A 26,790-nucleotide genomic window follows, 5' to 3' on the forward strand; every position below is an offset into this window, starting at 1 on the left:
CAGGGTAGATTGCAGCCGTGATTGAAGGAGTTAATCAAGCATCGACTATCAAACCATACAAATGAGAAATGATTCTTGATCGTACTGTCATAATGCTCTAAGTGCTTTTCTAGTTTTCCTCGGTACAATGGATTTTGCTGATCGGCTACCTGGATACTGAGGTACCTTATATAAGTGGTCGCTGGTTCTTTCAGTAGCTTTTGATTGGGCAGGTTTCGATCAGACAACCTACGAGTTCTGTCTTACATTTAGGCACACAGTTGTCGCATTCAAGACAAGCAAACGCGAGTAGACCGAAAAACATACTCTTGCTTACAAAAACTATTCTGAAACAAAAAAAAGAACGCCAGTACAACACAGGACATCGTTATATCTCACCATGGAGCTGGACCTTAGCCCAAACGATAACGAACAGTCATCAACATCTGAAGCTCGTCAAAAACGCTCTCGCATCCTTCTTTCATGCGCACCATGTCGAAACTCAAAGCTCAAGTGCGACAGAGAGCAGCCATGTAGCCAATGTGACAAAAAGGGTCGCCCTCTGCAGTGCACTTATGCTCCCAAGCCTGAGAAGAAGCGGCCAGCTAAAGGCATGTCAGCGAGGCTAAAACGGCTTGAAGGTATGGTACGGGAGATGATGGACTCTGAAAACACAGTCCAGGCAGAAGGATCGAGTCCAGTAAGCAGATCAAAAGTTACCAATGGAGTTACCGGTCCGGAGGTGCAAGGTCAAGTGGTGAGAGGTGAAAAGACGACAACGTATGTGGGAGCAACACATTGCATGGCCATGCTGGAAGATGTGAGTATCTATTGGTGTTTGGCATATCTAGAGCTGTTACTGATAACGGTTCAGATTGAAGACCTGAAGAGTTACTTTGACCAGCCTGATGATACGGAGGAAGATCAAATTTTGGCAGATGAGATCGACCCTACGGAACTCATGTTGAACACCAGAGCTGGTCCAAGAAACCGAGAGAAGCTGTTAGGTCGTCTACCGGATCGCAAGGTAGCAGATAGACTCATCTCACGCTATTTTGCCTCAATGAGTCCCTCACAGCGTAAATGTCCTCCACCAGACGCGTACAATGCAATTACTCACAGGCACTAGATATTGTCCATCGCCCGACTTTCACCAGACAGTATGCAAAGTTCTGGCAAGACCACGAGGGAACCTCACTGCACTGGATAGCTCAGTTGTTTATGATGCTAAGTCTCGGCGTCTTCTTTAACAAATTCATCAACTCAAGTGAACTCGAAGGCGACTCTCCCCTCCCAGCGCTTGACAGAGTTCGTCATTACAAAGCATGTGCAGGATGGGCTCTGGTCTGGGGTAAATACACACAGCCTTCATCAGCAACTCTACCTGCTTTCTTGCTGTATGTCGAGTCACACTTCTTATTCAACCGTGCAGCCCAGATGAATTGCTACGTGCTCTCTGGCGTGTGTATACGCTTGATGCTCAAGATGGGTCTTCATAGAGATCCAAGCAAGCTGGCAAACATTTCGCCCTTTGAAGGTGAGATGAGACGGCGCATGTGGAACATGGCTATTCAAGTTGAGTTTCTGGTCTCCTTCCACATGGGACTTCCTAGTATGCTACAGGGAATCGAAACGGACACTGCAGTACCACGAAACATGCAGGATGAAGATTTTGATGAAAACTCAACAGAGTTACCTTCGAGCCGACCTTCGACAGATTGGACGTCTATGACATATCCTATCCATAAGACACAGATTCTACGAGTCTTTGGACAAATCGCACGGCAGGCTCATGCCTTGACGCCGCCAAGCTACGCCGATGTCATGAAACTTGACGATTTACTGCAAGAAACTTGGCAAAACGTTCCCGCTTTCATGATGGTGCGTCCACTTGATGAGTGCGTTGGAGATCCGCCAGTGTTACTCATTCAAAGATTCGGGCTGACTGCTCTCTACAACAAATGTCGCTGTGTCTTGCACCGGCGATATCTCGCAGAAGCAATCCCACAACGAGAACATGACTACTCACGCAGGCAATGCCTTGAAGGAGCTTTGTCTTTGCTGAACTATCAACATATAATCTGGGAAGCTTCTAAACCGGGCCATGTTCTAAGCCATCATGCTTGGTTTGTCTCATCCCTCTCAGTCCATGATTTTCTACTGGCTGCTATGGTAATATATCTTGTGGTTAAGAACGAAAACTGTTCAGAAATCGGAGGCGACTACGCAGCTCCTACGAAGAATGAACTTATCGAAATGATAAAGCGATCTCATCTTATCTGGTCCGACGTCTCACAAGACGTGTCCGAGGTCAAAAAAACAGCAGACACGCTGGCGACAATGTTAACTAAGCTCGGGGTTCCAGTTAGTCAATCGACAAACACTTACGAACAAACTATGTCTATTATTAGTATTGAAAACGAATCCTCGTCACTAGGTGCTCCCTCGGTAGACCCCAGCACCATGGGCTCGATCGGAGCGGACCCGAGACTTTTGTCATCTCTGGGCCTGAGTAGGACTTCTCACATGGAGGTGACAAATAATCCACATGCTGACATCAACTCAGACACCTCGACGGGATCTACATCAGAACAGACACCCCTGGATCTGGGTCTCACGGGAGATGCAGGAACTAGCATGAGTTTTCAGAGTATGGGGACGGAGGGGCTCGACTTCGATCCGGCTTGGATGGATACTGCAGCTAGCAACATGGATTGGGTAAGTTGCCGTGTCCAAGAGGTGACATGAGGTTTGAGGCTCAAGCTAACGGCACGACAGCGCTATCTGGACATATCACTTGCCCATAGTCACGATGCTGGTCGGAACGAGGATACCGGACAGACATGGATAGAGAGGGCGCCGCCTTTGGAGGAGATGAACATCATGGGACCAGGAAATTGGATATTCAACCACCCCGGATCCAGCTGATGTTACCAGGAGGCGGCTTATAGATAGAGACGAGGATCTTACTCAAGTCAATTATGTTCCACTATGAAACTAAAGATACGACTAGGGAAGACTATAATAGCCTCCCGTTAAATGTGGGAGAAAGCTCCCATGCAAGATAACGAATGATACTGACAGGTTGAGACAAGCCGCTCTCGGGATGGGAATGTCACCGCCTCCTCGATGAGTAAGAGTAAGGGTGGTGTGGCTCTCGTGAAGTTAAGGTAGGTACTTATTATGCAACAACACACGGACAAACAAAACATCCCGAGCTAGGCCCGTCGTCTGGGGAAAAAGGAGATCCGGGGAACTAGTTCGTCAATCCCCGCAGAACGCTTAGATATTGATGAAGCTCCTCTACTACCAGTGTCCCCAGCTATTGTAAGCCGAGGCGTTGGTGAGGGGTCAGTGAGCATTGCCCGCCCGAAACTCTCCAAGGTTGGTTGTCACGCACATTGGCCAAATTCGGCGCCGATAAGAGAAGAACCAACAACATATAATCTCACCTGTAGGATTCATCACCAAGATTGCGAAATAACTGACGTGCTTCTGTTGGGCATGATAAGAGTTTCTGTACAACAACTACCAAACTCAGCTTAGTGGGTACCGGACAGATTGGTGTTTGAGTTTTAGGTAACACAAATAAACAGCCCAAGACACTCGATCTGAGTAGCATGAGCTGACCTACTAATTTTGTCTCTTATGCTAACAGCGACCAAACTCAATCCAGGCCAACCAGGCGTTGTCTGCTTACAGGGATTTATGACGTCGATCCGGGGAATTGGGTGAGAATATTAGTGGACTGAGCCTCCGCGGAGATGTTAATTCCAGGTGCGGCGTCGGAATGCCATCGGCTTATTCTAGGTGCACAGCATTAAAACTTGCATAACACCAATGCTATCAGCTCGGAACACTACCCGATGTATCCTTGAATGATTAAACAAATTCAGACAGTCATCATATGATGTTATTTTCCCGTGTAATTTCTTTCTTAAGGCGCAACGTTTATTCAAAAGGTCTTGTGACTGATTGCATCTGATAGACCGCCAGTTTGAAATTTGAAGCTTCTAGAACATTGTCATGGTTCCAGAGCTGGCCAATCACTCGGTGTAGACAACAGGTGACGGGTAGTGAACCGATTACTACTGTGTAATCCTTGAACGACACTCCCGCATGTAAGTCGGATGCGCCAAACATGACTTGAAAGTTGTACATAACCATATCAATCATTACTGCAAACCTGTTAGGACTATGGCGAATTGATTTTCTTAATTTCTTAACAAGCGAAATCTCTCATGATGGATTCTGTGACAACACTTATATTGAATCCGGTAAAAACATCCGAAGGGATTGTGTAAGAAAATGTTCTTCTACCGCATGTCAAATATCAACTGTAGCGTCTACTGCACACACAAGATTAGCGGTCCGATAGTGGGAGCTCATCCACCAAGATGGATTGCTTAAAACATCTGTGTAATTGTCCACAGGCAGGCAGGACACTCCGTACCGTTGGGTTGCTTCGCTTCATCCGCTTTGTTTTCAAGTCTGGTGACCAAACGGCAGGGTAACGGCTCCATATTCCTGACCATCCCACGACAACATCGTTATCAGTTATGTGTATCAGTTGCACGAGCAAATGGGCAGTCTTAAAGATTTGGACGTGTTGTCAAGTCGATGAGAAATGGATTCGGGGTAAAAAATTTTGACTGGAGAGTCGGCCGTTATTTTTACCTAATTTGAACGCTATTTCGGCACTTCTTTGACCTCGCCTCCACCCTATCGTGGGCAACTTGTCCAGGGTCGACTACCACGAAAATCTCGCCGCCGGCCGGTTGGGACTGGCCTTGTCTCCAGCTGGAAGGATAAAGTACCAAGACTAGCAAGACCCAGACCCGGACCATGAACCTGGACCCAGGCTCAAGGCTAGCACCGGAAGCGTGTGTTCCTCCTGGCTGTACAGAGTAGGTCAGGTCGGATCACTCCCGCGACGCGATGATCTCTTCGTGTCTCGTTCGTAGAGTCGAATTCGTTGGTCTCCTACTCTGTAGTGTCGGCACGCTGTTCCTTTGCTGGTTCGTACGACCGTAGCGATAGTGACCGGTACCTGCTAAGACTGGTCACTAATTGAATAAGGTTGATCACGGGCAGAGCCTCAGGGATTGGTAGTCTTGGCAAATGGTAAGGTTTTTGCCGTAGTTTTTAGTGGTCGAGGATGATGGTGATGGGATAAAGTTGGAGTTGAGAATATCGAGGAGGAGATTCAACATGTAAATAATTGATTAGATAGTAGGCAGGCACGAATACCTATCTATAATCTCAAAAAACCGCACTCACTGCATCGATTAGACTTTGAGAAGCTCCCCCATCAAAATAATCTCAAAAAAGCAACCAACTTCCATTTAGGGATCTTGATTGGATTGCCAACCTAGCACTTGCTTTGCCTTGCCTTATCAGAGTTTAGGATCGCGAGGGAGATAGCAGAGTAGGTGTTATCGTCGATAACAGTTACTGTATCAGTGTATCGATCATCAGTCAATTAAACTTGAGTTTCCTTCTCCAGTCAACTGATGCTTTCATTATAACACATAACCTCGAAGCAATGCGCACCAACAAGTTATGTCAAGACAAGTGAGGCGATATAGGGTACATGAGACATGAAATGAGACATCGGGTTCCCTCTCCGAGAGTTCTCATGATGATGGATTGCGGATGACGAAGCGGTACTGTAGCATCGCGTCATTTGTGCCAATCGTGGGGGAATGGGAATCGTTACGCCGCAAGGCCAAAAGGGTCAATGGTTTTCTCTCAATTTCACTATTATGCACCCTTTTTGATAACCATGGGGGTTGTTTTAGTAAAAAAAAAAGGTACTAGGTTGATAGAACGGACCAGCCGTGGTCTTGCGATGGAATACAAAAGTGAGCTAGCTGCTAGGCCAGAGGAGATAGACAGGGTCCAAAAGGAGAAACAAAATTGCATACCGGTACTCTATCTATCCAGCTTAAATGTGCCGGTGAGATATAATTGTTTGATGCAATCGAGTAAAAGCTATGTAATGAGAATGGGTCGGCGTCTATTGGCGAATAGGAAGAGGCCGGATCCCGTCCTTTGCCTTCTTGTCCTTCTTTGTATGTACATACTTGGTGTAATAATGTGACATTAAATGACATGGGGTGGTATGAAATGGTTGATGATTTGATTGTCTTTGGATGCCAACACCCTTAGGAGGGTGAATGTCAATCTGACGCTTGCAAGTTGACGACAACAAAAGCTGTATGCAAGACCTGCCAAGATGCTACCCAGATCGGCCGCTCACGAGTCGGGTCCCATACTCCTATTCTTGTCCTGACGTGCAGAGAAATATTAACGTTGACCTCATGGCTGAAGGAGGCACGCTAAATAAGCTTCCTTGTCAGTTGACCCCAAGACAACGACAAGACAAGAGCTTCAGACAAAATCCTAGGCGATAAGAGATCGCCGATTCAGAGACAAGCTTGAAGTTACCGCCTGAGTCTGATTGGCCACCCCCGGACTTTTTTCTTAAAATATTTGTCGAATTCGGCCTGAGAATGAAAGAGGGTCTTTTTTTTCCTTCTCGAATTTTTTCAACGACCTAGAGAGTGGGAAAAGTGTTCCCCAATCAGAGAGACCAAATTGAGGCCTTCAACAAAATTGCCGGATAAGCAAATAAGATGCTTTGGACCAATTGTGTAGGTTGCGTCTACTTCGCCGTCTACTAACGATATCGAGAAGGCAGATCAGGCTTTTTGGTGTGCCAAACTGTACTGTTTGTGTACTGTAAGCCCAGATTGATAGCGATAACTACAAAGGTACAGACAGACAAGTAGGTAGGTATCCTTGGAAGCGGCTCATTCACCACGAGCAATCAATTTTTGCCCCGATTGGTCCAAGCTTTCACCCAAGACCGATCTTCTAGCACTATCCTTATCCACCTTGACGGCTCCAGAAGCTTTTTCCAGCCCAGTTTTGAATTTTTCTCTATCCCTCTGTCCCTGTTGTGCTACTGGATTTGTATTGGCTCAAGCTATCGTATTGGGTGGTGAGTTAACGTAACGCTGAATGGTTTCCTGGAAATCGCTATTTCCATTGTCTCTACAGAGTACCACGAGGGTAAGGTGACTTGTACTTGCCAACGGGAATGCAGCCTACCTAGGTACAGGGGCGTCTGTAATAGAGCCATTGATGACCTGGCTGGGTTGAAGAGACAACACAGCGCACAACGCAACAACACTTTTCTTTATCTTTCCTTTTCGTATCCGGCCCTCTCTTGTCTCATCTTGGAGAGGATGATCCCTTTTTTAACCTTGAAATAACGGTCAAGAGTGTAGAACTGTTTCATACGGAAGGGTACAGTACATGGCGGAGGTACTGATAAGAGCAGAAACACGGAGTGGTTCCGTCTGAGCTAGCTTCTAGGAACATAAGACAGGTGACTCGTTGACCAAAATCCAGATGGACAAAAAAGGCAACTGTTAATGTATCCCTTGTATGAGACGATACATCTGTCTTGGCTAGAGCCGCCGCACAATCATACCACCAACAAAGGTACCAGAGGCGTGTCGCGGTACTTATGTAGTGTCGTTGAATTAAACATGGCGTTTCCTTCGACTGACTGCCAATTCTCTTATCAGTCGGTCGAGTCGGTCTTCCATGCCGGTCCCTAGTCACCAGTCGCAGTGCGTGGTACAAAGCAATGGCCACTTTAGTTTCCCATTGTGACCAAGTATCCATATGTTGTTATCTCCCCTTTCCCTTCTCCGGCTTCCCCTCATTCTCACGATCTTTTTTTGATCTGGCCAGGCCAGGCTGGGCCAAGCAAGCGAACACTGCCAGCCATTCCCCGGTTTCCACCCGCAATATTCTGCCATGTTCCCCATTTCCCCATTCTTTCCATCGTGTTCTACTGCACTTCTGCAAGCAAAGTAAATCTTCAGCCCTGGATAGACTGTCAGTGAAAGATCCGAGGGCCGTGTCATGTCATAGGCGTGTCCTATCAAATCAGGAACTCTGATGTAATTGATAACGAATTGAAGCGTGCCTTTTGATTGGTTGCCTTATCCAGTTTGGGCCGAGTCACACACAGACTGTTAATCGTAGCAGGTACGGATGGAGTGCTTTTGCTTCTGCGCCTGCGCCTGCTGCGTCAGGCCCGGACTAAACAGCGGGCAGGAGCAAGGACCAAAGAAGATCTTTCATACTTGCTCCTGCTGTACGGGAACCTATGGAAAGAAGGAAATCAGCCCAGACCCCTCATTTCCAAGATTGTTCTTGCTCAAATTTGCTATCCGTCTGGAGCTACTTGCAGCTCCTTCTCTTGGCATCTTCTCCCTCTACGCTCAAATTGGACTTGAACCTCTTTGGGCTTCATCGACGCCATCACATTTGGCCCCAGATCGAACCCACAAGGACCCTCGTTTGTGTGCGGATTACAGCGAGTGATCTCCACTGCTGGCAGTCGGTTTCAAGGACTCGGTGCTATTTCCACACCACCCCATCTTTGACACACCCCTCCCCGCTATCAAAGCCCGTACCGCACGCCATAAACCGACACCACCCTTATTACCATTCCATCCTATCCGTACCTTGTCTTGCCTTGGATACATTACCTTACAAAGGTATAGATTCTTCTTCTTTTGTACTGCTGCTACACACCGACCGACTTCAATTGCAACTACAACCTATCTTATACTTGCACAGAGCCTAGCTCGTTCCAACCAATTCTGCTCCTATTCGTGAACCGTTCTTACACGAGATCGACCTGTTCTTGACCGGTGCTACGGATCCCCCTACATTACATTACATTACAGCTGCAGGTCGACTTTTTTTCTCATCATCAGCTCGTCTTGACTCTCCTCTACTACTCGTTCACCTGGATTGTCAGTGCTTCGAACCTCGATTCTCTCCTGCCGCATCTTATGTACAGGAAGGACCCTTGAATCAATCAGCGCTAGGACTTTTCGAAAACGAGACCAAAAGCTCGTCAATTCTCCAAATCCACCTTCACCCACAATCGCACATTGCATTGGCTTGGGGCCAGGGCTGGGCTGGCTTGCCTGTTTGATCGGACTGGATTGAATTCTCATTACCCTTACCTTACCTATTTAAATCCACCCAGGAACTGGGGCGCGCACGCTGAGCGCAAGACAAGTCAAGACAAGCCTGGCGCAACGCCGCGACGGAGCATCGTGACCTCTTTTTCTTTTCTTTTACTGGGGTTTGCTCACAACTAGTCGAGACTCTGACTTGATTGAAATTCTCTATATTTTCCTCCCCCTCTTTCTCTTCTTGGTTGACTTTCTCACGATCTTCCTCTTTCTTCCTCCCCCCCTCCTCCCTCTCTACCTTTCAGACAGACTAACAACCCTGTCTGTCTGCATCGGTTGCCCTCTGGTCGATCCACCACCATACATTGAGTTTTACGTACAGATTGCCTGTACTGTTACCTTTGTCCGCCTGTACCTAAACCTTTTCCTTGGTGGTCGTATCTGTTTTGCCTCCCCTAACCGGCATACTGAGAACCGTACCGGCTTTGACTTTGTTCTGACCCGTCCCGGCTAATAAAGGCCCTTCTGCCATCTCCGCTCCGTCTCCGGTGGCTGCTCCCTCCCGATCGCGAAAGTGATCTTTTCTTTTCTACAAACACACACAGAGCGCGAAGCACTGCAATAGCATGCCCGCTCAACTAAACGGGTCCATGACCGCCAGCATCCCCATTCGAATACCCGGCGACCAGACTCAGCCTCAACATCAACCTCAGACGGGTGTTTTCTACAAACAGCACAAGCACTCGAGATCATCCTACTCCGATTCTTCTCCGCTCGCGAATTCCAGAAATAACTCTTTAACTTTCCGTCCTTATAAGAGGCTCATGTCAAACCCCGACAAGACCATCGCTGTCATAAACGCCAGCGGGCGACAGGCTGCGTCTTTCATTCGCGTCGCCACCGCTGTCGGTTACCATGTTCGTGCTCAGTTGAGAAATCTGGACGGCGTGATCGCTTCTGAAGTCTCCGCGAATCCCAATGTGACCGTTCTTGTTGGTGAACTATACACGAGGCACCAGCCCTCGGAAGCAAACCGCGATGTCACCAAGCATGGCCCTCTCACCGGTGTCGGAGTCAACTACGACCTGATCGCTAATCTTTTCCGCGGAGCTCAACTCGCCTTCATCAACACCACTTTTTACGGCGACGAGATTGCCATTGGAAAAGCCCTTGCCGATGCCGCCAAACGCGCCGGAATCCAGCACTATGTCTACTCATCGATGCCCGACCATGCTGCCTATGATACCAAGTGGCCCTCGCTGCCTCTTTGGGCCGCCAAGCATGAAGTCGAGCAGTATGTGCGCAAATTGAGAATGCCTGCCACCTTTGTTTACACTGGCATTTACAACAACAACTTCACCTCTCTTCAATACCCCCTCTTCTGTATGGAGTTGCAGAAGGACGGCTCCTTTAGATGGCAAGCACCTTTCCATCCTGATGCCAAGCTACCTTGGCTAGATGCTGAGCACGACGTCGGTCCTGCAGTTCTCCAAATTTTCAAAGACGGCCCTGCCAAGTGGAACGGAGAGCGTATCGCACTTGCATACGAGTACTTGACCCCAAAGGAGGTGTGTCGCCTTTTCTCCAAGGGAGTTGGTCGTCCTGTGCGCTATGTTCATGGGCCCATCGAGGTGAAGGTCCGCATCCCAGAAGGTTACCGCGAACAGCTCGTGGCTCTTGAGCAACTCTACGACCCCAATCGAAAGGATCCTAGAAAGCAGCCGCCTTACTTCGGAGATCCAAAGGTTGAACTAAGCTGCCCAAGCGAAGCTCTGGAACTATGGGAGGGTCCCCGAGGCATTGAAGAGTACGCCAGAGAGATGTTTCCCATAGAAGAGGAGGCCAACGGCCTGACATGGATGCTGGAAGATGATTCCAGCGACGACGAGGAGGTGCAACACGCAGCACACTCGGTCGAGCAACTGAGGATCCATGAGGGCGACGACGACGACGACAGCGACGATGATAATGACGATGGTCTTGTGATAAAAGGCCGTAAGCGCGACGAGGAGGAGTGGTTAGCATGATGAGGCAGCCCGATATTTGAGGGCTTATGGCGTCCCGGATTTTTTTGATGGAAAAGTACGATACGAAAAAGAAAGTGAGGAAGGCTGTTCAAAATGAAGAACAGAAAAAAATGGGAAGAATCTCTAGTCGAATCTATAAGCCCCAGTGAATCCTGCGGCGGATCGTGGAGTCGGACCTGGTGGGCATTGCATTTCGGCGGGAGTTGTGCTTTAATCGGTTGTTGGTCCAACGGTAGTTGCGAATTATCAAGAGGCGTTCCTCAGGGGTAGGCTTAAGACCTGAACGACTGTATCACGACTTGGTCATTGGATGACTTGAAAAAATAACGAATTATCATCCGTCTCTTGTTGCTTTGTGATGTTATGTCTCTTTTATCTCGGCACGTACAGCCAGCACTTGTTATTGCCGCATATATGTTTTCTGTCCTACAATTGATCGTCCCATGAAAATGAAGTCATTGAGAAGAGCAACTGAACCCTTTGGTTAAGGGGAAGGGGATATACCTTCAGTATACACCCATGCCGGATTGTTGCTTGTGTTGTTTATGTCGATGGATCTTTCTCATAATATATCATTGATTGCCTGAGCAGTGTGTTATTTAGCATCTGTATTTGCGGACACTAATAGGAGTGGTAAAAATTTTTTTGAAGTGGAAGAGAAAAGCTAGACAGGTTTCCAGCTCGTTCTTGTACTAGAATAGCAACCAGTTGAATAATGTATTAATAAACACCACCACGTCATGGATAAGACTGCCAAGTCCACCTGCCACTTACATCGAATACATGCAGTGTAATATTGGAACTTGATTATCATAGTCAGATTAGACTGTGATACATCATGTCAATAGAATTGACCGCCCCCCGCGTGGCCGCCCTCCATGTTCATGATCATGGCTCCCTTGTCCATATGCGTGGGGGGGGGGGGATCAAGGCATACTATCATCGTCACTACAACTATCCTCACACTAAGTACATGCATCCAGATAGAGCCTGAACGGGATGGAGCATGATGGATACATATCTTGTAACATTGATAGCAAGTTGATCTATTACGACCTCAGAGTGATCAACTTGCCAAGTATCTCTCCCCGGTCAAGTTAAACGCCGCTGCGTGGGGGGAAATCTGGGGTGACAAGGGGCAAGAAATCTCCGTTATCTGAGTAGTAGTTGAAAGAGAGCGGCCAAAGTCAGGGGGCGTTATCTTTGACACTTCCTCTTATCTCCCCCAGACTCTGTACCCCAGACTAACCAGCTGCCAGATATGTCGATAAAGTGTGGTGGATGGGAGTGAACTATTGAACCGAAATGACGAGCCCCGTATTTGGGAGACTTGTGGACTTATTTGTATCTTTCGGAATGGCCAAAAACCGAGCTCAGCAAATATAACGACCGGAAAGGGATAGAGAATGCCACGATCGACTCTGGCACCGACGACGATCCAAGACTTGGGCGGCAGTTTTATCAAAACTGGATAGAGCGTGATTGGAGAGTGTCCAGGCATTATCTTATTCCACGATGAAAGCTCTGTACCTTCCAGTTCGTACAAGTTGAGGGTCAGGGCTTCAAATCGCGTCAACTAAGAGAATTCCAACCTCTTCGTGTTATAGATAGTTGAAGAAGGTATGGGCTTCTCCCTGGTACTGATAGAATGACAGAAGAAGAAGTAGAATCATAAAATGTCCGGGCGGTAAATTCTAATAAGTAGAGGCTGCGGCTCAACTCCTAAACAACTCCCAAGGGTCCCATAGGACGTCATCAAACTCGTACTGGAAGGGTTTATGGATGTTGATGCTACTGATAGACGCAAAAATAGGTGCAAGTAGTTTACTCTTGTGGAATAGTGTAGTATGTTTGCCTATGACTGACTGTTGGCATCGAGACGATCAGCATAAGCAGACTCAAAAACTTGGACAAGATTAGGGTTTCAAAACACAGAATTCGGCGAGGCATGGTCATCACAATTAACGAGACATAAAATGTATGTAGTGCGGCTTTAATGCCGGATATGTGTATTCGCCAAATCATTCCCTTGTGCCATGCAATGCCGTTCAAAACCAAATCAAACCATGCTACCCCTTGTTTACAAACAGACAACGAGATAGCTTAGTAATCAAAAGCATAACTGTTGGAACAGGTATATACCTCCGACTCCCATCCATCCAATTGCAGTATTATACTCAGGATATTAGTGTAATGTAACCTCCCATTAGTCGCAATTTCTTGCTTCCTACTGTCTTAATCATGCATCTTGATCCCAGGGTGTTGAGCTTCTACTAATCAACTCGCTTTGTAGTCTGTCGTTCTGATCTTTGAACCATGTCGCGCCTTCTTCCATCTCCTCTCTCATAGATCGGAGTTCGTTGATAAGATTTTGCGCATCGCTCATGACCCGTTTATGCGAGCTGGATTTAGCTTGGCGTTCTTGAGTAGCTTCGTTATCGTCTTCAGTTGCGCGCTTTCTCTTGTTTTTGGTGGTGCCACTGTCAGATTCGCTGGTGTCGACTGTATCGTGTGAGCTGGAAATGCGCTGTCGTGTTTCTGAGCGTGCGAAATCACCTCCAGAAGCTCGGCGGATGGGGTAGCTACTGGGCGGCCCCATTATACTAACTCCAAGCCTTTTTTTATCATGGTGCATCTCATTTGCTATCGAGTCGGGCACAGCCGTGCCATCGGGCAATTGAACAATACCCATAGCTTTGAGACGCCAGCGTTCGGAGACCCTACTGACACGATTACCAGGCTCGGGGCTTGAGGTATTCCTTGAGGCCATAGGAGGCAGTGAGCGCCTGAATGCGGCTTGTTGGTCGCCAGCGAACTGTTGCCGAAGAGCCCTGGTTTTGGAACCACCTCTTGAGAAAGATGCGCTGGACTGCTTACTCGAGACAGAACTAGCAACAGATGGCGGTCTACGCACGATCCTGCTGATGGCTTCTTGTTCGTTGTCGATTCCGGATAAAACACCAGAAGCGAGTAATGCGTTCTCCTCTTCTGCTTGGCGACGTTTGCTGGGCTTTTTGTGTTTGAGAAAGTCCTTCAACTCTTCCGATCGGTTCAATTCCGCGATCTCAGCTTTTTCACGGGCCGCTCTACGAGCAGCGTCTTTCTGAGCCTTTGCCTGGGCTACACGTTGTTCCTCGTAGTAGGCTCTCATTTGTTCTCGACCACTGCGACGAAGCTGACTCAGGCGTCGATCGCGTGCAATCTCCTTCCACCGATAGAAGTACTTGACTGATAGGTTATAGATACGGAATTGCTCCGCCTTTGCACAGACTTGTTCTTCCTCCTCTTTCTTTCTCTTTGCTTCTTCGTCTCGAACATACTTTCGATATACACCCTGGAGAATGTTGTCTAACATGAATGCTTGGAACTCGTCCATGAGTCCGTTATCGCCCACAACAAACCACTTAGTGAAGTCACCAAGGAGATCACGTGCTGGAACTGGCAGTGCCGGAGGAGGGCTGGGCTCTTTTGGTGCCAGGGCCGTCGAGGGCTGAGATACATCGCTGCTCTTAGGAGGTGCTGGGAAAGCTGGTGTTCCAATGGATGGGAACGAGAATTGAGGTGTTGACGCAGCAGGCGGTTGTGAGCCAAGGATGCTTGTTGCTGGCTTAGGCACTTCTTTGTTGCTTGGTACAGGTTTGTCCAAGCCAAGCCCTGTTGTGGGTGTGGGTGTGGATTGCGCTGCGTTGTTACTGGCGCTCGACGTTAATGGATTTTGTGGTTGTATTGTAGTGCCAGTGGGAAATGAAGATAGTTGAGGGGTAGGAGGGGTGAAGTTGATGGCAGGTGGTTTTGTCGACTCTGCTGTTGTAGCCTGATTTTGTGGTTTGTCTGTCGACTCCTTACTGGAAGCGGTTTCTGTCGTTGAGATAGGTTTGACCGGCGGGAAGGAAAACGTCAGTTTTGTTGCCGGTTCAGTCTCTTGATTTGCGGAGGTGAAAGGTTGGCCGAATGAGCTACTCGTTGCTGGCGCATATGTGGCAGTTGGTGGTTTGAATGAAGAGGCAAACGGGTTTAAAGGTTGTGCTGTTCCAAGAGCCTGTGTCTGCTGAGAGCCGGTGTCTGTTTTAGCAGGGGTGTTGCCAGGTAGTGATGGCGTAGATGCAGAAGTGGCTGGTGCAAATGGGTTGCCAACAAGCTGTTTGGCTGAAGGAGCCAGGACTGAAACAAAAGGATTTTTCTGTGATATTGGTTGTTGCACAGCAAAGCCGTTCGTGGGTGTGGTTCCGTTGGATGTAGTCCCTAGCGAATACAAACGTCAGAACCAGTGGTTTAGGCGCGTCTTTGCCAGATTTCCAGTGGTTCATCTCGAGCCAACGGTGTTGCTCTGAGTATATCTCAGGAGCGATGGCTTATCGAGTCTCCGGCTGAATGCGATTTCCTATTCGCCTGCAAAATAAAGACCTTTACATATAGTTGTATATGCAGAGAGCCACGGTATGCAGAATCTTTGGCGCACAGTAAACAGTAGGGGAGGGGTCTTACCTGAGGTGCCGTTAACAGCCTTGTTATTTTCCAAAGATCCACCAGAGGCGCTGGGCAATGTAAAGAGACTCGGTGATGTCGATTTGGGTCCAGTTGGGATCGAAGGTTTGTTGGTAGCTTGAGTACTTGGTGTGAAAGCACTTCCTCCAGCAAATCCGTTAGTTGCAGGTTTGGCGAGAGTCGTATCTTGATATACGGTCTCGTGAATAAGCTGAGGAAGGGTTTTTGAACCGCGCTTCTTTTCAACCAGATTGTGAGAGAACTGATGTTGCAGTCGAAGGTGAGGTAACGAAGCTCGACTGTCCAGCTTTGCGTATTGGCGGCTGAGATCAGAAGGATCTTCTTCGCATTCACCGAATTCAATATTATGTAGTTCTGCGAATTCAATCGCCTGCTCAACAGTATCGAAGCGAAGGAATTTGTTCAACTCAGCAGCTGTGACGTCCTTGGAAGTCTCGCGAGGCCGAGCAAGACCTCGTTTTATAGCAGATAGGATGCAACGGCGGAGTCTGGGAAAATGACATTCTGCGAAGCAGGCCATTGTGTAAGAAACTTTGGGATCCTCGACAATTCGGAAATATGATTGGTATGCTGATGATGCAGCTAATGATGGTGCGTCCTTGAGAGGTCCGTGGAAATCTTGGGTGTTCTGAAGAGCCTCGACCAGCGAAACTGCTGTGCGAACCTCATCAGAGTCCCTCCAAAGATTTGGCTTCCACTGGCGCTGGAGAGTTTCAATAATGTTTGAGTCGTATGCATGGAATATGAGATAATATGCTCGGAATTCGGGCTCGTTTTCGCAGCTGATGCCTTGATCATTACAGTCATCGTAGGCGTCACGGAGAGATAGCAGAGCCTTTCCAAGCTGTTCTAATTCTTGTTGTTCCACAAAATCTTCGGGTGCTTTGCCCTCTTGGGTGAGCAGATGTAGTGCTGTGACATGGAACCTAGCAATGTTCTCTAGAACATAGACTTGCAGTTTCATTTCGTCAGGTGTAAGGGATGAGAAAAAGGTAAAGTCTCGGCGGATCGCTCGTGTTCTGTCCCAGAGGAAGCCATGCAAACCGGGTAGTTTTCCGTCTTCACATAATAGATCATCAATAAGATAGTCCAACGTCCTTTTGAGAGCCGGGATCGATCGAACATCCATGGGAAGAGGCGCCTCTTGACCAGCAGCAGAACGGGCAAGTTTCTTGATCATGCGATTTGTGTTGGCAAACGTTGTTTTGGGATTTTTCTCTGGTTGGTGAACATCCATTTCGTTGATTCGCGTGATCTTTTCGTACTCGGGGCACATATCCTCACAGATGCCCTTGAAGTCGATCGCATCTTGAAGTGTCTTTCGCTTTTCCGGGTCGTCGATTAGGCCAGCCTTTGTGAGTGAGGCGCGTGCTTTGCTGCGGTAGGTTTCGTATTTCTCACGAAATTTCGAGACCTCGCCCTTGTTCTTAGGATTTCCAGGTTGGGATGGCCATTGAGGAGGGTGAATACCATCTTTCCGCAACTGCTCGTATACTTTTTTGGCATGAGGGTCATCGGAATGGTGGGCTTCGGGGACGTGATCATCCTGGGTGTCGACGCTTGATGACGAAGTTGGTCGCGATTCATCACGCGTCGTCGCGAATGGGTTAGAGCCATTGTTGCGCGCGTTTTGACCTGCAGGTTTCTTGGTAGAAGGGGCAGCACCGAATGGGGTTTTCTTTGAATCGTTGATCTTCTTCTTGTCGTCACCTTTACGGTTTTTGGGCCTACCGCCTCCGTCACTCAGATTGGCATCTTTTCCCTTAAAACCGGTCTTGGCCTTTCGCTTCGCTTCGCTATCGCTGTGGTCACCAAAGGCCGATGTTCGTTTATTCCGTGTCGTTTTGGAAGAATCGCTCGCGCCGTCAACACCGAATGCGCTTCCTTTGTCTTCAGACTTGGTCGCGAAAGGATTAAACGCTGGAGAAGGACTCCGCGTTGGTTGACCAAAAGCCGAGAACATCTGGTTTGATGATGCAACAGATGTCGCACTCATCTGAGGGACCGTTTGAACATGGGGGTAATTTGAAGCGCTCGAAATGCGTGGCGTGACGTGGATGATGGTAAAATAGGTGGTTAGTTATTGAATGAATGAATGCTCGAGGTAGAATTGAGCCCATCAAGCTAGTTCCCATTCTGGGGAGCTTTCGTCTGGAACAATGGTCCACCCAACACGTGACGTGCATTAATAGGACAATAGGTAAGGAAAGATGAAACAGTTGAGTACTTTACAATAGCGGCTCAGAAATATCAATTAAAGAAGAAATTTTAAATTGTTTCATTGGTAATTATTACTCCTAAACTCCTTTTTTTGTATCCCATACAGATTCACCCGATGATCTGTTCTATCCATTGCGCACTGAATTGACATTTACCTTACGCGACCCCGAATTCGAGCAGGTCCCAACCCCTGTCGGATCTCATCCAGCTGCTCAAGGCCTGTTTGGGCCTTGTTCTTCTTATTCGTTCTCTTTCCGGGCTTAGTAAAATTTCCAAGGAAGTCATCCATGATGCCGTCAAAGTCACTGCGGAGTGGCCCTTGAACGGTTGACATGGTGGACACAGCAGAAACTGATTGCATATCATCGTCCATGTCCTCATTGTATGCCTCCTCAATCTTGTCGAATCTTGCGTCCAAGAGAGTCATCTGCTCAGTTCGGACTAAAGATGAGGAACTCATGGAGTAACTCGAGTTGTCGGTAAGGGCTCCCTTTCTCTTCTTGCGGCGGCCACCATTGGTGGTGGTTGTCCACATCGACTGCATCTCGGACTGCGATGGCGCAACAGGTGCTTTGGCACCCTTGTGTTCCTTCTTGAACTGCTTGAAGTCCTCAAGCCAGTCTTGAGAGGGGCCCTCTTCGGGCTGCTCCATCTGCTTCAAAAGCTGGGGCACATCGTCATCCTTAAACTCCTTGGTGGGTTTTGCTGTAGCATCCGACTCCCAACCATCGTCTTCGTCAAACCCTGCCTCATCAAACTCGTAGTCCTCCAGCTCTCGGCCATCCTTGGCCAGCTCTTTAAAGATGTCATCATCTTCGTCCACGAAAGCGTCATCTTCCAGAGCCTCGAGAACTTCTCGTAGACGAGGGTCCATGTCGGGCTGGAATCCCTTGAGGGAATCGGGAATGTCCTGCTGAGCCTCATATGTGGCCCTTGAGAGGTTCTTGGACGGCAAGATATCTTCGTCGAGAATATCCTCTGCACTTTGCTCAATATCCAGCTTCTTCAACGCATCCTCGAGCGACTGCTTCTGCTTTCCCTTGCCCTTGTTTGTGGAGGCTGCAGACTCAACGAACACAACCTCTCCGCCGCCAGTGTTAAGATCGCGCAGATGCTGCATATAATCGTATTCGGTATCGTCGTAGTAGACACCATAGCTGGCTGCCTCACCCTCGTTCGCGCGGACACCCTCGGCTTCGTAACCGAGCTCGGAGGCGAGATCATCTAAGTCTTTTGACTTGGAAGATCCCTTCTTGGTCTGAGTAGGGTTGAGCACCATTGCAGGCGCATTTTCGTCGTGGATGAGGGGGTCATTTTGCGGTCGGTGCACCAGCGTAAAGTGCTGTGCTGACTTTTTGTCGCTATTAAAAACGTATTAGTAAATTATGTGAAAATATAGATCCCATCATTGCGATACTTACATCCACTTTCGAGGCATCTTGGCGATTTGAAGCGACAAGAATCTGGTTGTGAGACGAGCGTGGGTGTTGGGCTTCAATCACACTCATCCGGGTACAGAAAATCTAGCGGGGTGACGAAAAAAAATGCTTATCGAGATATCCACAGTTATCCAATACCCTGCAAACCGACTCACACAGTCTAGAACCTAATTGTGTTGAGACAAATTACAGTGTGAGCATGGTAATTGATATACGGACAAGGACCCCCGAAAATTCCATTTGCCCCTCCAAGAAACAGTCATTAATCAGCGGGGCACACTCAGTTGATCGCTACAGCCCTCTCTCAGTTCAACTCAAACCAAACCTTTACACAACACTTATACCCTCATTTAAAATATCGTGCCTTGGAACAGAGATTCCTCGTATTGCAAAGACGAAAAGTGTATTAAACCACATCTCAAAGTAAACCGCTAAAATGGTTCTGGCAAAGTCCAAGAACTCGGTCGGCTTGGGCAACGCCCTCATGAACGATCGGTTCGGTAAAGGCAAGGGAACCGACAGGAAGCGAACCTCCGCCATCACAAGAACGAATCACGCTACAGGCGAGCAATACCTCGTCAACGAGAAGAAGGATGCTGCTTGGGTCAAGATGCGCTCCGTCACGGAGCAAGGCGATCTCGACGAGTTTTTGGCCACAGCCGAGTTGGCGGGAACCGACTTCACTGCTGAGAAGACAAACAACGTCAAGATCATCCACACAGACCAGAAGAACCCATACCTTCTTTCAGCACAAGAGGAGAAGGCTGTTCTTGGAAAGCACAAGCAGCACAAGGGTCGTCTCTCTGTGCCCCGAAGACCCAAGTGGGATTCCACAACAACACCCGACGAGCTTGACCGGCTAGAGCGAGAGAGTTTCCTGAATTGGAGACGCGGCTTAGCTGAGCTGCAAGAGAACAATGATCTTCTTATGACACCCTTTGAGCGAAACTTGGAAGTCTGGCGACAACTCTGGCGAGTCATCGAGCGATCAGACCTTATTGTCCAGATTGTCGATGCCAGAAACCCTCTACTTTTCCGTTCAGAGGATCTCGAAGATTACGTCAAGGAGATTGACCCCAAGAAGGAGAACCTCCTCCTCATCAACAAAGCAGATATGATGACGCCAAAGCAGCGCATGGCTTGGGCAAAGCACCTAACGGAGGCAGGCATCGCTTATCGTTTCTTCTCGGCCGAGTTGGCCAAAGCAGAAAATGAGGCGAGGAATCTCGAGGACTCGGATGATGAGTCTGCTGAAGAAGCAGTAGAGGAGCAAGGAGAGAGTAGTGGTCAGCAAGAGCAAGAAGGTGCTCCCCTGGCCGAGGAGCCCAAGGAGACTCAAATCGACAAAGAAGCCAAGGCTGCAGAGGAGGCAGACGAGATCGATACACAAATTCTGACAGTCGAGGAACTGGAAGGTATCTTCCTGAAACACGCTCCCGCAGACGCAGGTAAGAAATATCACAACCGACCATACAAGAGCTCCAGCTAACTTGACAACAGGCGCGAATCATAAATTACAAGTCGGTTTAGTCGGTTACCCCAACGTCGGTAAATCGTCCACAATCAATGCTCTTATCGGCTCAAAGAAGGTCTCCGTCTCGTCGACACCAGGAAAAACCAAGCATTTCCAGACCATCCACCTCAGCCCAGATGTTGTCCTCTGTGATTGTCCCGGTCTTGTCTTCCCTAACTTTGCCACCACCAAAGCCGACCTTGTCTGCAACGGTATCCTTCCCATCGACCAGCTTCGTGAGTTCTTGGGCCCCGTTGGTCTCGTAACTCAGCGAGTTCCCCAGCCTTTCCTTGAGGCCATCTATGGTATTCACATCCGCACTCGGGCCATCGAGGAGGGTGGTACCGGAATTCCTACCGCTAGCGAGTTTCTACGCTCATATGCCCGTGCCCGTGGTTTCCAGACCCAAGGTCTTGGTCAGCCTGATGAGTCTCGAGCTGCTCGTTACATCCTCAAGGACTACGTGGGCGGCAAGCTGCTCTTCGTTTCACCGCCTCCTGGAATCGACGATGCAGCCGACTTCAACCGTGGACTCTACGATCAGGAGCATCTCCCTGAGAAGCGACGTGCTGCACTGTCCGCTGCTATGAACCAGCTCTCTGTCGTTGACCCAGCCAGCAGCGAACCTTTCCTTGCCGACGACGATGAGGCTGTAGACCTGGCCTCGACCGTCGACGTTCCTCTTCCCGCTGGGCCCAAGTCCCAGAAGATCGACAAGGGTTTCTTCGGTCCTAGTGACAACCAGGGCCATGTTAGCAAACCTTTCAACTACCAATACTCAGACCAAGGCAAGGCGGACCCTCTAGCAGGCAAGCACCTGTCAGGCCGAAAGGCCCGCACAATGGTCGCTCTCGAGAACGGCCTCGATCCCAAGGAGGTCGCAACGGCATCTAGCAAGAAGCACTTCAAGGGTAACCCCGCGGGAGGAAAGGGGAAACGACGTATCGCTCGCAAGCTGAACGCTGAAGAAGACTAAACAAAATCAAAACCATAAAATATCAAAAAGAATAGGATCGGATACAAACGTATTGAGAAGGTACAAAAAGGCGGACATCGGAAACGGGTGCATTGGGTCTGGCAGGAAAGGATCTGGTTATGGACAGGCTTTAGGCCAAGCTATGATACGGCACATGTCTTTGCCGTTACGGACAGCTATGGAATCAAATGAACATTTCTTTTGTTAAGCAACACAATTAAGCATCGATTCAAATATGACCACGCCCGTCTTAAATATGTAACCAGGACAAATCTCTGTTGTGATTCATGTCATTCACGTGTCAGATGCTCTAAACTAATAATTCATGACAAAAAGGAAAATCTTTGGGTATTGACTGTCTACTTCCTCCTCGTTTCCACCCCCGATAAAAGATCGTGCCGTGTAATAACAAAGAAAAAATAAATTCAGATGATATGCTCATGCAGGACATGAGTGCCAGTTGTGCCCCAACTCCACAAAGTAAAGTCGTCCCCCGTTAAGGCGTTGTGGTATGCTCTATTGCTCAGGTTGATAGGTTCGTAGGTAGAAAAAATGTGTATGCGTGTGCGTGTGTATGCGTAAGTGAAAAGAGCAGAGACTCAGGTGTTCGTGGCTTCATGTCAACTTCATCTGACACTTCCTCGCGATTCGCGACCTCCTCTCGACTCTCGGCCTCCCTTCGATTCTCGACGGTCTTCAGACTTAAGGAATAGTCGTTTCGTGCCACCGACTTTGCCAAGTTCTCCAAACTGGCCGGCTGTCGATGATGTTCTTCGTTCACCGGTACTAGCGATTCTGACCTTTTCCTTAACGCTTGCAACCCATGCCTTATTCTCCTCACTCATCTCAACCTTCTTGCCGGTAGGTCCCGCAAGTCCAAGGAAAGAACTATCATCCTCTTTCCAGCTGAGGTGAGAGTTCGATCTCGAACGGCCAAAGACTTCTGAGGGACCTTCATCTCCGGGTGTTCCATAGCCCAGCTGAGGTGCTTCGCTGCCCATGGCACCAACACTCCGGCGCGTCTTACGGACGGATAGAGGTGACATGGGAGACGTTTCCACAGCAGATTGGGGTCGACCTCCAGGGCTCGAGCCAACGTTCGTTCTTCGCGAATTAGGTGATTCTGGAAGAACCTCTACCTTGGCATTGGCTGCAGCAGATCGTCGCTTGTGATGGCTTGCATACTCTTTGAGGTATTCACCCAGGTCGGCCCAGCCACCGCCCACGCGAACCATGACTCGTTCTCCCTGCTCACCAACACAGCGGATGAAGAGTTTGATCGGGGCTTCACCAGTTGATCTAGACAGGTGGTAGACCTTAATCTCCGAGTGTCCGCGGTTTCGCACCCTAGTGTTCTTTACCGGTGAAAGAGTGAATGAAGGCGTGCCCGCCCTAGAGGTAGAGGAGAGGCCCGATGTACTCCTGCGGAATGGTTCGATAGAGGGCCTCTTCCTGACACGCGGTAACTGCAAGTCAGGGGGATTAAGGTTGACCTTGGACTGCTCGGTAGATAGCTTGATCTTTGCGGGTATGGAACTGATAATGTCGCTAATTTGCTGTTGGAGATGCTGGTCACCAGCACTAGGTCGGTGTTCAAAAGCAGTAGGATATTCTGAAATTGAGAAAGAGTCATCAAACTCGTCCTCGAAAGACTCTTCTATTTGTTGCATTTGCATGGGTGACATGTCAAGGTCATCGACAGTACGATCCGGTCCCAGGAAAGGGCTACCAAGGGGTGCCAGCCTTGAGTCCGTGGGTGGAGAACTGGGCGGGCTTGCTTGGAAGTACTCGGCCTCGCGGATTCGAGTTCTAGGCAGATCTGGAGAGCCGGATACCTCAGGAGGGTCACTAGACAAGGCTGCAAAGTTCATGCTTGATGAACGGACGGCAAGCTGTCGAGCTGGATCCATTCTTGGTCGGGGCAGAGGTAGAGGGCGAAGAGGTGGTAGTTCGGGGGAAATTTCCCGATCATAGTCGTGCGAGAAGCTGTAGTTGAAATCAGGGGTCTCAGGGGTACGAGTCAAGTCTGTTGGGGAGATCAGGTCCTGCTCGATGCTCTGTATGGGTGCTTTAGGAGTGCCGGGCATGACGTCCCTAGCCCCATCAAAGGTATCATTTTCTTCCTCAAAGGTCTCGTCGACCTCTTGGATGGGAAGAAATGATGGGGGGCTCTCAGGTTCACTTTCTGATGAACTATCTCTCTTGTGCCATCCGGGCACGATAGTGTCGGCCTCGGACAAGCCAGAAGGAACTCTGGGCTTTATGGGTTCCATAGACGTGCTAACGTCATCAGATGATTCGCTCCTGATTATCTTGGGCGGTAGAAGCAATGGGATCGGCACAACACGCGTGCTAGCGTTGATAGGGGTGTCATCATCGCTATAGGATTCGTCGGCGGCCACACTTTCACCAAGTACAGCAGGGTCCTTAGCTTCTGTATCTTGTTTGACTGGTGACGGTGATCGTGGAGGTTCTGCGGGTTGTGGTGGTGGGTCAGGTTGTGCAGGGGTATTCCGCTCAGTCTCCCGGATCTTCTTTTCGCAAACAACAACCCAGTCACTATAACTCGACTCGACAGCTTCCATACGGTCTAGCCATTCCCCGGGCAAAGTGTCAGATAGACCTTCTAAGCAGTCGAGCATATAGTCAAGAGATCGACCCGGACGTGCAATTAATTGCTCGATATGCTTTTTCATGACGTCGAAAGTTTCTCTTGTAAGTGTCGAATCTTGTGAGGAACCGTCATCTTTTTGTGGTGTATCTCTTGTATGTAGAGAAATAGCCTTGAAAGCGGATTGCAGAGCGACTTCAGCGTCCTCTAGGGCAAGTAGTAGGGTTGGAACACGGCGTAAGGCGCAAAGGCGCAAGTCCCAGGTCTGCAATAAGCGTCTCAGGTTGTTTAAAACGGGTAGCGCATGCATGACAATCGTCATGATCACCGCTGTGTGGTCTTCCATGCGACTGTAGCTGGAACGTGAGAGCTGTGCTGCTGCATTGAATTCGTTGAGCGGAGTGCCTGGCCGGGACATTGGATCGATATGGTTCATGCGAATGTGTGTCTTGATATCCTCGATACCAAGATCTGACAAGTCACGTTGGATATCAGCGACCCTCCGGTCGTATGCTGCTACGTCTCGAGCTAGCAAACTCCCCATCCATTGGTCATCTCCCTCCTCAGGCACGGTGAGCTGCGTCGTTATTCTTTTGCGCTCCTCCTCACTAGGTATCTCAAAACCGGAAGAGCCTGGCCCGGACGACCATGGCCAAGATTGTAGCTCCTCGAGCCATACCCAAATAGCATGCGACGCAAGGGCGGTTCGCATAGTAAATTCTCGATCGGTGGTAGAAAATTTGTCGAGCGATGCCCTCAAAGCACCGGTAGCGGTATTGAGAGCTTCGACGACATTGCGCGGACCGAGATTGGCAAGTATATCATCGGAAATTCTGTTTCTCGGCGGCGGCGAAGTGGAAGTGGTATGGGCATGGCGCGCATGCCTGGCGACTTGCGTAGGTGTATCGCTCATGGCTACTATTGGTAATTCTATTATCCAGCAGACAGACAGACGGGGGTCGGATGGATGAATCGTAGAATCATGATCTGTCTAGGAGCCTGGGGACAGGTCGATAGGGCGGGAAACAGTGACGGTTTTGATGCCCATGTCGAAGAGGAAGATACGTAAGAGTCGTCAAGTTGGTCGCTGTCTGTCGTTAGGTCTCTTTTTTTTTCCTTTCTTTTCTTTTTCTCTTTGGTCTGATTGGTAGCGTGATGACGTGAAGATACTTGTTCGATGCAACAAGGATACCGATGCGGGTCGGAAAACAACTCAGTGTTTTAAAAGAGGTGAAGTGGTTGGTGACGCAGATGCCTTCTACTACAAAGTAGGGATAAGTAATCGGACGACAAGTCGACAAGAGGTGTAAAAAAGGAGCGACAAAGAGGGCCTTTGCTAGGCCACTCTGAAAGATGAGGGAGCGAAAGAGAAACGAAACAATCGCCGATGCTAAGATGGCGGTCAAAAATTGACCTGGCGGAGAGGTTGGAGTGGTAAATATTAAGTAGAGGTTGAGGTCTCGATCGGAGGTTCTTGAGTGGACGGAGAGCGGGCCACGTCGCGGTCAGGTCCCGTCGCGGTGCAGCAAAGTCGTGGATCCTGCTGCAGCTGAGAAGCCTGTAATAAGTGAGGTTTTACGCTTGACGATGGAGTTTGTCCAGGTATTTAGCGCCCTGATTTTTTTTAAATAACCAAAACTAATACGACCCAAACCAGTTCGGTTCAGTGGCTTGATTCGTCGTGGTAAGCCAAGGTTGCAGATTGATTTGATCCAATGCTCCGTACGCCCCGAACACAGAGGACAAACAGACAGACACAAGACGGGTAGACGGATAATCGTAGATTTGACGTCGCTCGAAGTCAACAAGATGTCAGCTGGTGATAAATTGGCTGTTACAACTTATGTGATAGCCGGATTAGGTCAAGATGTCGTCGATGAAAAGTGGACGAATGACGAGAGAACGAATTAGAGGTATGACGAAACAAGTGAGGTTAATGGCAGTAAAGAATGATGAAGAAAGATGCAAGGAATGTCCCGTTAAAGAACCAAGCTCATCGGTTTTTTGCTGGAGCTATACAATGAACAGAGCTTTGTTTGCTTGTTTGAAGCTGTGACCACTTTGTGTATCAGCTGATGAAATGTGTAGATAGAGTCTCAGGGATGATGAAGAGGCATAGAAGCATAAAATGACCATTGACGGATGAGGTATAAAAAGCAGATGCCAAGTAGACAGAGAATAATAACCATAGTCGCAGAATAGAATATTCAAAGGGAAAAGAAATGATGTCTGGTCAAGGTTCAGTCGATGAGATGAGATAGGCTAGGTTGGTTGAAAGGAGGAAGAAATGAGCCCCCACGACAAGGGCAACATGATTGACATACGTACTGACCAGCCAACTACCTATACATAGTAACGTAACTGTACATGTATAATTAATAAGAAGGGACCCATCCCCTCCTTTGCCCTTTGCCCTTCGCCTCAATCTCATCTCATCTCGCCTGTTCTGGTTCTGGCCCCATAATCACAATTCCTCCGGCTCTTGGTCGCCTCCCACACAAACTCATT

The 26,790-nt window shown here is 48.7% G+C and overlaps 5 protein-coding genes across 5 annotated transcripts; 3 read left to right on the forward strand and 2 right to left on the reverse strand.

Annotated features, from left to right (window-relative positions):
* Positions 1 to 379: 379 nt before the first annotated feature.
* FSST1_001858 (uncharacterized protein) lies at positions 380 to 2,907 on the forward strand (the record flags this gene model as incomplete). The annotated part of the gene is made up of 5 exons (XM_083227792.1): positions 380 to 799; positions 854 to 1,058; positions 1,109 to 2,491; positions 2,546 to 2,697; positions 2,758 to 2,907. 5 exons carry the CDS (start codon positions 380 to 382, stop codon positions 2,905 to 2,907), a joined length of 2,310 nt encoding a protein of 769 aa, XP_083092040.1.
* Positions 2,908 to 9,616: 6,709 nt separating this feature from the next.
* On the forward strand, positions 9,617 to 11,017 carry FSST1_001859 (NmrA-like family-domain-containing protein; the record flags this gene model as incomplete). Its single annotated transcript, XM_083227793.1, has 1 exon — positions 9,617 to 11,017. The coding sequence occupies one exon, from the start codon at positions 9,617 to 9,619 to the stop codon at positions 11,015 to 11,017; it is 1,401 nt and encodes a 466-aa protein (XP_083092041.1).
* Positions 11,018 to 13,256: 2,239 nt separating this feature from the next.
* Positions 13,257 to 19,181, reverse strand: FSST1_001860 (uncharacterized protein; the record flags this gene model as incomplete). The annotated part of the gene is made up of 4 exons (XM_083227794.1): positions 13,257 to 15,259; positions 15,503 to 17,519; positions 17,904 to 19,104; positions 19,165 to 19,181. The coding sequence occupies 4 exons, from the start codon at positions 19,179 to 19,181 to the stop codon at positions 13,257 to 13,259; spliced, it is 5,238 nt and encodes a 1,745-aa protein (XP_083092042.1).
* A 437-nt stretch (positions 19,182 to 19,618) lies between these two features.
* Positions 19,619 to 21,671, forward strand: FSST1_001861 (ribosome biogenesis GTPase LSG1; the record flags this gene model as incomplete). Its single annotated transcript, XM_083227795.1, has 2 exons — positions 19,619 to 20,630; positions 20,683 to 21,671. The coding sequence occupies 2 exons, from the start codon at positions 19,619 to 19,621 to the stop codon at positions 21,669 to 21,671; spliced, it is 2,001 nt and encodes a 666-aa protein (XP_083092043.1).
* Positions 21,672 to 22,297: 626 nt separating this feature from the next.
* FSST1_001862 (uncharacterized protein) lies at positions 22,298 to 25,195 on the reverse strand (the record flags this gene model as incomplete). The annotated part of the gene is made up of 1 exon (XM_083227796.1): positions 22,298 to 25,195. The coding sequence occupies one exon, from the start codon at positions 25,193 to 25,195 to the stop codon at positions 22,298 to 22,300; it is 2,898 nt and encodes a 965-aa protein (XP_083092044.1).
* Between the last annotated feature and the right edge of the window lie 1,595 nt (positions 25,196 to 26,790).

Source organism: Fusarium sambucinum, chromosome IV, assembly GCF_050947815.1.
Source record: "Fusarium sambucinum isolate potato_lamoka chromosome IV, whole genome shotgun sequence".
Lineage (NCBI taxonomy): Eukaryota > Fungi > Ascomycota > Sordariomycetes > Hypocreales > Nectriaceae > Fusarium > Fusarium sambucinum.